General features: G+C 41.4%; 1 protein-coding gene across 1 annotated transcript in view; it reads right to left on the bottom strand.

The window, feature by feature from the left end:
* The window catches only part of cplx1 (complexin 1), an 88,206-nt gene extending 76,921 nt beyond the window's left edge, over positions 1-11,285 (bottom strand). The window contains exons 1-2 of the mRNA XM_015371063.1: positions 10,901-11,285; positions 10,003-10,121 (exon numbers count right to left, since the gene is read on the bottom strand). Coding sequence (XP_015226549.1) covers positions 10,003-10,033 — 31 coding nt within the window. The 5' untranslated portion in view covers positions 10,034-10,121; positions 10,901-11,285. The remainder of the gene's footprint in view (positions 1-10,002; positions 10,122-10,900) is intronic.
* Between the last annotated feature and the right edge of the window lie 1,391 nt (positions 11,286-12,676).

Raw genomic sequence — 12,676 nt, forward strand, 5'->3', positions numbered from 1 at the left:
TGTCTCCTTCACACTCCTGGTTCACCTGGAAGTTTCTCCCTGTTAAAAAGTATTATTTTTCTCTCCACTGTCGCTGCATGCACGCTCAGTATGAGGGACTGTAGATTCAACGCCAGAATGAAGTTGCCACCAGGTGATCCTGGAGGAGGATGCAATCAGCTGGTTTTCTTTAGACAGAAAAAAGTTTAGCCAATCTCACTAGATGATCTGAAAGAAATGTCTCTGTAAATTACTTTGCAATGACGTGTTTTAATATGGCTTTATATAACCAAATGGGATTGAAGCAAAATAAGAGTAGCAATATTTTATTATGGTAAAGCGAAAGTAAAAATAATGGTGCATTAAAACTTCGTCTTAAAGTGGACTTGTCAAAGAATAACTCAATTGAATGTAACTGATCAAATGTAGAAGCAGCATCCAATCTCAAAGAATAGCTGACAGAGAAATGTTGACATTCTCCAAACAACTGGCTCCAAGTGTGTAAGTCTATTTCACTCTTCTATTCATCAACACTAAATTCAGTATTTTCTTCCATATGTAGTGTTTTTTTTCCATTTGATATTGTAATTTTTTCCTTAGGGGATTGTTTGCCCAGTGGTTGTGTGTAAATGGCCCAGCTGTCGGCTGCCATATCTGCACTGTTGTGGTGCTTTTCCACCCTCCCATGGTTTCCAGCAGGGTGGGAGGTCTGTCGCATCCCACTGATTGTGATTCCCAGCATGCATCCATGTGTTTGGGTTTGTTTATCAGTATGTCAGGAAGTTTGAAATTTGATGCCTTTTTAACTGTCAGTGTGTGTGTACAGCCAGCCAGAGATCTGTGCCTTCCTGTATTTGTGTTTGCATCCCCTCACACACTTTCACATACACCTTACACTTTATCATCTAATGCCAGCTAAACTCATCTACTAAGGTCCATCCAGTCCCTCATCCTGTCACACACAGCTCACTTTCTAACTCTCCATCCATCTCTCGTCACACACAAGCAGACACCAAATCACACCAGCGCACACAATCGCAGCCTCCCCTGTGGCTGCCTGATTGAGGTTTTCTCGCCTCAACCTTTAGATTTACTGTAATAGTAGAACGAGCAAGGCAGGAAAGAAAAGGAATGAAAGTTAAACCAAAGTACAAAAAAACAAAGGTGGGGAGGGAGAGAGAGTGATGAGGTGAAAGAAGACAGAGCCGAGGAAGTGTGGTAAGAGGGAAGGAAGAAGAGTGACAGAGGTGGCAACCCAGGGGAGAAAATGGTGAGGAAAAAAAAAACAAGCTGCACGAGTGAGGTGGAGGGAGTGTTAGAGAAGGAAAAGGGAAGGAGGAAGTCAAAGCAGTCAAGAAGAGAAAACATTTCCCATTAAATTGCGATTACAGCCTCTGCTGGTCCAGACTTTACAACCTCTGGCTTCAGCAGCTGATGATATAACACCCCATTTTAAAGATCAATTTGTCACTTTTCATCTCCTCCTACACCTCATTTTCCTTCCTTCTCCACTCCAGGCAAGACAGGACCAGAAGATGAGAGAGGATGGAGGAGCAGTTGCAAACAGCAATGGAAGTGGCTTGGATGTTCCCTGTTTACACACATATTTAATGATGTCATTTGTTACACATCTAACGCACAATGCATTTTTCCCCCCCAATCTAAAATCAGAACAAACGTTGACATAAGTCACATCCATAAATATCACATTCTTCACTTACAGAGAGGGAGAGAATTCTTTCAAATGTCACTAATGAGCAATGGTCAAAGTTCAGGAAGTTATAAACCAATTTATGAAAGGCTCTGCATCAATTTTATTCTGCCCTCAAGACAAAAAAAAAACTAAAGGAAACATTTTATGCTCATAATTTTTGCCTTATAGTGCCTAGCAAATTTTTTTTATACCAGTTGAATTTCGTCATTTTTTTTCCAATATAAATCTCAGGGCTCATTTTCACAAAGATTCATATCCTCGATCTCAAACCACCCCCTAAGCACTTCTGCTAAGCAATATCCCCTCAGCTGAATCCCAAACCGGCCCCTAAGCACTAACCCTTAACAATCAAGTGTCACTCTTAATGCAGTCACACTTCCTGTTGAAGGCACCTTGATTGAAAGTGGGGGGTATAAACGATACCTCTTCCTTCCACCGGAAAAGGAAAGCAGTCATTGCTAATGCAACACAGTGACGCTCCATGTGCATGGCTGTACAACTGTATGTGGCACAGGTTGACATGATATCAAACATTCGCCACTTAAAAATAAATCCTGGACCTTCCCTTAAGGGACCAAGTTCGTCTTTTTCTTTTTCATAACTTGGGATTTTCTGTCAGTGTGACGTAGATGCAGCAAACAAGTGGAACATACATTTAAAAGCCAGTGTTTCCTCTGCCACTATTTCGCCGTTAAACCTGCTGCTAAATTCCAGCAAGCCTGCACTGATGCAGATCGGGGAAGAATCCCAAATCGGATCCTAAATATTTCCCCTAAACACTAACCCTCCGTTTGCCAATTCCTGCGGAGGATCCGCCACATTAAGGGTCATCCCAAACCACCTAGCGGGTAGGGCCAGTGGAACGGTCAGCTCTGGAATAGCGAGTCTGGATCAGTGCAGGCTCGTTGGATTTGGCAGCAGGCGTAATGGCGAACTAATGATGGAGGAAAAACTTTCCTTTAAATATTAGTTCCGCTGGTTTGCTGCATTTTCATCACACTTAGGCTCAGACTAAGACTAAGACTCAACTTTATTTATCCCTTGGGATAACACCTTCATGGAAATCCTGGCATAAGAAACTGACCCAAAATCAGAAGTTAGGAAAAAGAAAAATAAATTAATGAATTCCAAAAGGAGAGGCCCTCTTTGAAGTAACTTTATCCAACCATTGGAGGGAAGAGGATGTCCCATTCTCAAATATTCCCTTCACAATCAATCAAGGTGCCTTCCACAACTGCGGGTGTGACTTCATTTGGAGTGACATTTGATAATTAAGGGTTAGTGCTTAGAGGACAGTTGGGGATTCAGCTCCGCTGTTTAAGGCCTGAATGGTCCACTCGCCTTGCCCACTACGTGGTTTCAGATGGCCCTTAACATGGCGAACCCTCCATGGGAACCAAAAGCAGGCCAAAAGTTTGTTTTGATCTCATGTAACTGGAGCATCCTCATTCGCATGTATCGTTTGTCCCCTACAAAACTTGTGGCAAACTGAATAGGAAAATTCAATCTTGCAACCTTTGAAAAGCAATATTTGCAGAGCACAGAACAAATTATTCTCCTGTCAAAGGATTCCCCATGAGATGTGTATCTCTGCAGCTCAGCCCCTCTGATTAATGCTCTTTTTAGATGGGCTGTCAGTTTAGGTGAAAGGCAGAATATGGTTTAAAGCGGTTATGTACACTTATCATTGTCAGATGATGGCTGGAACAGTTTTAGATTTGTTCATATTTGTTTAAGATATTTTTTTATTAGTAAACCTTCATTTAACCTTTCCATTATTTCCTTACTGAATTCTCCAACTTTGTTTCTTTTACTCATGCTGCCTAACAAACTTCTGAGGCCTTCACATAACAGCTGGATTTAGACCAATATTTAAATATACCCAGTTGTTTTGTAAATCAAGTGATATCTTAGCCAGTTGTTTGCATTGGAATTCATTTAGGGGTAGAAAAGAAAAGTAAGCTACATAAATGCCACTAAAATAATTCACTTTCCAATACTGAAATGTTAAGACTTTGCACTGGTATATCACAAACTATCCCAAATCACATTAAATCTAAAAAATAGGGTTTGAAACATAATGCCCTTTTTTTCCATTTCTTTGCCATAATCAATTTCAGGCTCAGTCAGTAAATGTATTTCTGATACTTAATCAAGAAAGAAATCAATCATGCCCAAAATAGAGCTCAAACATTCATGAGCAAGAGTTGGACTCTTTAGCTCTTTGAACCAATTGTACAGGAGCAATATTCTTGCAAAGTTATCTGCAAATGTGTGTGGAGAGTTGTATGGCTGTATCTAGATCTGGTTTGTGTGCAGTGAGAATTTAAAATGTGAGTAGATTTGTCTGTCTGTACGAGTATTTGCAAATGTGTAAAATTACTTGTTGATTTGCAAATGTGAGAAAAATCCACAAATCTATATTCAGATCTACAAATGTGCGTTAAGATTTGCAAATGTGTACTAAGATCTACAAATGAGTAGATCAGTCTATAAACACACAGTCACTTAAGTCTGATGTATTTTTGCTTCAACACCCATAAATACAGACAAATCATTGGTTAGAAGTCAAGCAGTTTCTCGGTTGGCTCTCTTTACACATGAGATTTTTGCAACACTTCTGCCGTGTGAGATCTGCAAATGCGTAGAGAGGATTTGAATGTGCAATATCTTGATTTGCTGCCCTGAGCGCAGGCTTATGGCAGCCGTTTATCATAAAATCAGCTTGCTTTGACCATCTGTAATTACTTCTAAGGGACACTTTATACTTCTGACAGAAAACCTCTGCAACCGTCAAATCTGTCTCTGTGCGCGACCATGCCCCCTGTGCAGAGGTTCTGCAACCATCGTTGCGCACCTCAAAAAAATCCTGACTACACGTCGGGCAGTCAGGACCGTGCAAACCCACGCAGACCTCAAGCGGAAGTGCGCTGACAAAAAGTAGCTGTGATTGGTCCTTGGTATGCCTTTCTGGCTGTCTGTGTGGTTGTCCTTCTCGATTCGGTGCTGTGGCGCGCCATTTTTAAAAACAGAGGAACAACTACAATGGAAAAATACGACCAAAGGTTAATCCAGGAGGTTCGCTCTATTAACAGAACCTGTTCCTCTTCAATGTCTACCAACTCTAGATCCATCTCCCTGACCACGATATCTTGCCATTGTTTTTTTGGAAGATAAACACAGCCGAAGTTCTCGTGACCATCCATCGAAGTTCTGGCGAGTTCTCGAATAAGCTCCCCCTTGCGCTTTGGCGGGAAACTGCTGTGCGTCCCTAGAAATTCCAGACTGACGGTGCAGAAGCATACCATCAAAACTGGTTCGCGACCAAACCCAAGCAACATTGGATTAATGAGGTTGCTGAAGTATAATCTGCCCTTCAGATATCAAAGGAAAAGTTTTAACTTAGAAAAACTAAATGTTGACTATCCTGAATACTGACTGTAAGTCCTTGATGCAACCATCCAGAGGTTATTTTTTCATCAATAATTACGTTTTATTGATCTCACATTGGAAAAATCCACCTCTGCATTCAACCCATCCCATTAGGGAACAGTGGACTGCCATCGTGGGGCACCCAGGGAGCAATCTGGTGTTAAGGGTCTTGCTCAGAGAGCCAGAGTAGTAGTCTGTGGGAGTGAGTTTCAAACTCACAACCTCAGGATTCCAAGCTCTATTCCCTAACCAATAGGCTGCCACTCCCCATAAGAAATGCAGGCTAATATTATTGTCTTTTGAGTCACCAGAAGGTTACCTAGAACAAAAGTTCATTCCATTGCATCATACTATCCCCTTATACTGCTCCAGGCAAACAACTTGAAATATTTGATGCAAACACCTGGGATAACAGTATGGGGTGTTTCTCTATCAAAGCACTGCACATGTTCCCATATGAAGCCAAAGGAAGAATGTGCATGCGTATCTGTATAAATCACAGAAAAAGAAACAGATCATGTAGGCTTAATGTATGACGGGGGGTCATAATGTTATGCTAATTTTGAGCCTGGGACTGTACTGCAATGGAAGAATACATTTCAACTGTCTAGCAGTACCAAAAAGAAATGAAAAAACAAAAAAAAATCCTCGGTAACAACATAATTTACTCCAAAGCCACTAACATTTTTAATGGTTTCATAGCATGAATAGTCCAAAAAACACCGGATCTAGAAAATTGAAGGGGTCACGGCCACAGATGACTGCTTCTTTGATCCATGTTGAGGCGACCTTTCTCATCACTGAATAAGAAAGACAGAAAAAAAAAAAAGCGCAGGTCTAAATTGGAGCAGATGGAGTGTGAGTTTCTCCTCGCCGTGCACAGAGAGAAAGAATTTAGATGATAGCCCAAAGCTAATCCACTGTAAAGCAAAAACTCATTACTCCTTAAGAAGGAAGTATAAAAACTTGCTCCCCAGGATGGAAAGAATTACCTTTCTGAAGGTGAAGATCTTGGCACGAGCTGCCTGATTTTCCCCATGTGTGAAATTTCTTTTGTGCACACTTCAGCAGCTTTGACTCATCTTCATTGGTGCAAAGCTGTGCAGCAGACCAGGCGATGGGCACCTGCTGCTCCTCGGACACCCACTAACATACCAACAAGCCGTTTAAACAACATGATGCACGCAGAGCATCAGCAGAGAGAGCAGCAACTTTAACTTAACAGAGCTGAGCTTTAGCTCCTTTCACTGTTGACAAACATCGATATCTGTGTTTGGCTGACACAAACCCAACATTAACAGCTGTGTAAAGCCTCACAGATAAGCAGGAGGATATTGTGCCTATTTATCTCATTCACTGAGGGAAAGCAGGAAGGCAAATATGAGAATTGGCTCTTTACGTTCATTTGTATAATGGTAAAGATTAGGTTGAGGGTATTTGTGTCTTTTTGAAAGCAGAGAGTAAGATAAAAATGTAATGCTACAGTTATCCTCCTAACCTATTTTATTATCAATAACCAAAGGAAAAGCTGAAACTGTTTCCTCGTGAAAAGGAAAGTGCTAAAGCAATGCTTATATCAGCCTAACCGTGCAGTATAGTCCATAAAATGTAGTGCACTCAAATCTAGCTTTTAAACTGTAAAGGAAGTTAAAGAAAAGCTGCTTCGAAAAATGTCAGCAGAGAGGATATCAGGGCCACCTGTGGAGCCTGTTCGAGAGGCCACTGGGAAAGCTCTGCTAATGTCCCCCAGTCAAAGTCCTATCAAACCGGGGCATCAAAAAGAGCTCCTCTTCCCCGTTGGACTATTTCAAGTAATGTGAGATATTTTGGAAGTTAGGGATCGGCTTTAAAATAGAGAAGATCGAAAGTATTTATCAACCCTTAAGGTGTGTGCTCAGGTTCCATTTCTGCCACGATCTTCCCTCTCTTGATTATCAGGGAGATAACCGTGCTACACAGTCAATTTTGCAGTGTTAAAGTAACATTTTAAGAGTGCATTTGGTCCCACTCGGATTTAGAGTTAAATTAGAACTCTACATAGTGTATATTTTACTCCTGTTGTTGCAGCAAAGAAGAACGTCACGACCACTGTAATCGCAAATCAGGAAATCCAGTTTTTTCAATTTTATCTTTTCCCCAAATCCTTTTATGTGAGGTGTACCCTATGATTTAAGTATCTTTCCTTCTTAAAAACAACATAAAACTGTTTTTATTTTTCCTCAAAGCAAATGAAACTAAGCCACTTTCTCAAGTGCATCTACTATTTTACAAAGAGACCGTCTGTACACACATTGCTAGATGCTAAATCTTTATTCAGAGCTCACAAGTTTCCGAGTTAAGGAGTGTTTGTAAATTACCCAACAATTTTAAAATCTTGCCATGTGAACCAACCTTTAGAACCAAAGGTCCAGCAGTTTTCATTTATTTTATTAGAATTTTTGTGATAGACTAGCTCAGTGTAGAGTGGAAATGAAAGCCTGGAAGAAGAGGTAAAAAGTGATTCCCATCAGTCGAGTTCAGCGCCACAAACTGCCTTAATCACCATAGAGACCACCTGGTTGGCTCCTCTCAGTCTGCAGAGTCTTCAGGGATTTATTGGAGAGCACCAGTGAACAAACAGCAACATGAAGCCCAAAGAACACATAAAAGATGTGATGAGATAAAGATGAAGAGATGTGTAAAGTAGGGGTTTGATATAATGCAGGATCCCAAGCTATGAACCTCTCAAAGAGCTCTGATTAATCTTCAAATGGAAACAGTATGGCACAACTGCAAAGCTAGCAACACATAGATCTTCACCTGAACAGCTAGAATGAACAAGGAGAACATGAAACAGAATGGCAACAAATAGGATGATGGGAACTTTTAAAGGAACTGTAGAAAACTAAGAATCTCTAAAGATGACAACTTTTGAGGTGAACTTCACAAATTATCCTCTTAAACTTTACAAACCATGTAGCTCGGGGAAATGAAAGGTGTGGTAAGAAGTTCCTTGCTCAGATGAACCCAAATGGAAGTTGCACTGCCATCATACATCAGCCTGAACACTACAGATGTCTCACGGTGGTGGCAGCATCATGCTTTGGGAATGTTTTATAAGCTGATGGAAAGATGGATGGAGCTTAAGCTAGAAAAGCAGACAGACAAAAACCTCGAGTAGAACCAGAGCAACAGTTGGACTATTTTTAGCAAATCATATATTCATTAGAATGGCCAAGTGTATGTGTACATAGAAATCCATTTATGAATTTTGCAGCAAAACTTTTTTAATCCATGTTGAGTTTTAATTATTATGTAAAAGAATAGGCATAAAAGTCAGCCTTTAAATGAGCATAGCTGGTAGGGACATACCGCATCAGTAGTTATTATGGAGCCTAGGCGGAAGCTCAACTGAATAAACTGATCAGTCGCCTTCATCCGCCTACAAGACAGCCAATCAGCTTTAAACCATGCCTCCACGAAAGCCAATCAGCACCCGAAGTTCATATTAAAAGGTCTCCGATCCACAACTCGTCTGCTACCTGTGCAGGTAGTGGTTGCGCTGTGTCTGATTTGATCCAGATAACCAGATAAGTGTCATTCCTCATGGAATCTTACTGCATTCTTTCTTCGTCTCATTTCAACCAGCCCAGCAGAAGACCGCCATGTTGAGCCTGGTTCTGCCAAAGGTTTCTTCCAATGGGGAGTTTTTCCTCTCCACTGTCATCTCATGCTTGCTCATTATGGACAGGTTCATGCAACCTGTGTCATTCAAGCTAGACTTCCATCTTCCAGGTCCCTGAGTGAAGCTCTAGAAGCAGCTCACACAATCCACTGGATCTCCCCATAAAGCTCAGCAGACCGTCTCACTAACCAGCAGTCTACAGACAGAGGAAACAGCCCTATTCTTTCCTCCTGTTCATGCATATCTATCAAAATTCAGCACTAGGTTTCCTGTCGAGGTCTGAGAGCCAAAGACAAAGTAATTGTATCAATAAATTTCCTCTAATTGTCTTTTTTCTTCGTGTGAGTTTTTCAGATTGAACTGCAATATATGAACTAAATGGAGCTTATCTGTAATAAATAAATAAACCACAAATCATTTTTTATTCTATTTTCTATTCCATCTATTTGACAATCATGCACAATTATGTGTTGGTCTTTCACAATGCATTTTGAGACATCACACTCTAAAATAACATTCATTATAAAAATAAAAAAATACACATAACAGTACTGTAGGCTTATTATGTGTGCTCATGCAATAAATACAGTTTTTTTTTTAAAGGTCTTCCTGCCTATAAAGTCACAGTAAACAGCATACAGGAACTGCTTTACTGATAAATGTACTGATTCCCTGCAAGGACTCTTGTTCCTTTGTGAGAACCACTTAAGGTCGTGTCCCTTCCCACTGCATCACCCGCATATTCACGCAGGACAAACAGCTCATATTCTCTCAAAAATCCATTAATCTGTTATGATAATCTCGCGTCCGGGGACTGGCTGCGGATCAAGCAATTAGGAACTCATTCACGTGTCTGAATGCTGGAATGAAATTATTGAAGATTAGATTCTCTCTCGATTAACGCCCCCACCAGAACCTCCTTCTCTTCTTTCAGAGGGGAGATGTTCTCTCAGTAAGGAGAGACGAGAGTCACTGCGGCGTCCAGTTGAGACGCATCAACGTCGGAAGGTAAAAGAGCTGTGGAGGCCTGCTGCTGTTGCGCATCTCGGTTTGCACCGAACGGGATTGGCCACGGCGGTTCAACTCATTATAATGCAAAGCAGAACTCAGGGGCCCCTGGGGCCAACTGCGTCTTGTGCGTGAAGAAAAAAAAAGAGGGAATATCCAACAGCAATAAAAAATACAACGCAGAGATTAAAGGTTTGGGACTCACCCCCCAACGCTTGCTTCATAACGAAATTCATGATGATGGCTTAGGGTTCCTTGCCGTCCTTTATCCAATCGATGTTACATTCAATAGTTGCAGAGAAGTAGAATCCCGTGTCTGCAGATCTGGAACCATAAAAAGGGTCACATTTATTAACATTTTTAAGAAACTTTGTTTTGATTCATTTCTAAATACCTGACAAATAGCTGTCTATATGGTTAGTGCATCAGGCATGAACTAAGTGGAGCTATACTGATGTATAAACGCTATATAACTGCGCTCTGAACCGCGTTCTGTCTTTGCGCCAAATGAAGGACACAAAGGTCAATAATTTAATCATCATTAAACTGCATTCAACTGTAACTTCTCATTATTTGATTAAAATTTGGTTTAAAAAATACATATTTTCCAAAAGGGTGATTTTTAGTTTAGACTTTTGACCTGAGCGCGCCTCAGATAATATCAGACGAGTTGTAATGAGACCTCTCAGCTTCACAGGACAGTCCCTTATCACGCATGTGGGCTAAACCACTCCTGTATATTTATCAAGATCATGTGGTAAAACTTTCCATCTTTCATTGGAGGGACCCTGGACACAGCCATCCCACTCCGGGAAGGAAAGCTGCTTCTAAAGCACGTTAAATATGCTAAAAAAAAATAATAAAAAATAACAGAAATGAAAAATCTGATGCATGCATTTATCCAACTCCATGTGCAATATTTGCACTCGGGATGGCCATTTCTGCATGCTTACTGCAAGACGCACAGATTTGTGTAAAAGAAAAACACATGCACTTCCTTGTATAACAGTAGAGTGGTTTCAGCACCAGCGCAGCCGGATAGCTCCACACGCACAGAAACGCCTTGCTGCGCTGAAGCAGAGCCGCATCAAGCATCGATTTACCTCCGGTCCTGCAACTGGTTCCAGTCCTCAGACACAACGAGCGGGGGATCAGAGAGCTGGGATCAGGCTGAGACACCGGCGAAGTTCTCCTGCAGCAGGCGGCAGCGGCGCGGGCTAATGACAGCTCCTCGTATCTCCGGCTCCAAGGGATCGAAAAGAAAAAAAAAAACAGGACGTCCTTGGTTCTTCCTCCTGCTCTCCGATTCGTCTCCACATACACTCACAAAAACACACGTAGGAAGAGAGAGAGGGGAAAATAGGGAGGAGGAAGTGGAGTGGAGGGGGTGGTGGTTTGCACCGCGATGGGACTGAATCACATGCAGAGAGAGGCGTCCCACCATCGTCCTCCTGACCGGTACAGAGAGATCAATTATTCAGCCCTGGAGGCAGGCTGTCTGCTTCATATCTGCAGATAAAAAATGCAATCGCTTCTATAGGCCACCTTTAAAACGCGGGATGTAGACCGTGGGAGCATGATGCCAGAACATGTTGGCGTCTCCAGCTTTTATAGTGCATATTGTTTTATGAGCCACATATTCGTTTCGCTTCCAGCTGGTGCTGTTAAAGAAAAATACACAATGTTCCAGTTGGGTGCCTTTAATGTTGCAGCAGAGTGATGTTCTATGTTGGTGCTGCTTTACTGCTACCAATACCACAGATCTGTGGTAAATTAAAATGATATCCTATGGTGTCATATTCTGGTAAGACTGGAGAGAAGACATATATTTTTTCAGTCTCTAATTCAGTTGGTTTATAAAAAAACAAAAAAAGTTCAAGATTCCCAAACCTCTTTTAGAAAATTCAATGAGGACCCCCCCCTTCCCAGAAATACTGTTAGGCTGAGTTACTACTGATGGAATTTTATGGCGTCACATTTATTTCAAAATATCTGCGAGCAAATTAAACATACTGGCATGTATGTTAAACTACTTCTGCACATCTAACTTCTCAAAACAAAATCACACTTGCACAAAAATGCTGCTTCAAGAGGAGAAAATCCCTTTCCACTCGTTCCAGCTCCTCCCACACCCACTCGGGATCTCACCAGCTGCTTCGCTCAAGGACTGCTGCGCTCTCAAAAGCATCGCTGTTAGGGTTGGGAATTGATACGATTTTTATGATTCCGATTCCCTCATCGATTCTGTGAAATGATTCTATTCCCTATCGATTCTCTTATCAATTCGGTGAAATGATTCTATTCCCTATCGATCCTCTTATCGATTCTGTGAAACGATTCTTTTCCCTATCGATTCTCTTATCAATTCTGTGAAACGATTCTATTTCCTATCGATTCTCTTATCAATTCTGTGAAACAATTCTATTCCCTATCGATTCTCTTATCGATTCTGTGAAACAATGAACTCGGTAAGTGCAAGGTGACATCCGTCTACCTACGCCTGGAACATTCAATTTCTGCCTGCCTCGGCGAAAACAGAAGGCAGTGAAAGAGAGCTGCCAGCATCTGAGCCAGCCAGGCTACCCGTCTCGTCACAGTCATCTAAATTTAATGGAGAAGGCATCCGTTTAATGAAAAAGCATTACTGTACAATTTCGGGAAATAAACTCATCTCCCCCTGATTTAAATAAACGAGCGTCACCTTTCTCTCGCTCCCTGAACTGCGGAGCAACTTCGTAGCATGTTTAATAACCCCAAAGAGAGGTAGGAAACGGGTTTATTTCCAGAAATGGCATATGATTTACTAGGAACCACATTAAGCACAGCCAGTGATATAAAACTAGCTACTTACCATCAGAGTTGCCTTCCATGCTGGTCGT

This window comes from Cyprinodon variegatus, unplaced genomic scaffold (genome assembly GCF_000732505.1).
Source record: "Cyprinodon variegatus isolate N-32 unplaced genomic scaffold, C_variegatus-1.0 Scaffold52, whole genome shotgun sequence".
Lineage (NCBI taxonomy): Eukaryota > Metazoa > Chordata > Actinopteri > Cyprinodontiformes > Cyprinodontidae > Cyprinodon > Cyprinodon variegatus.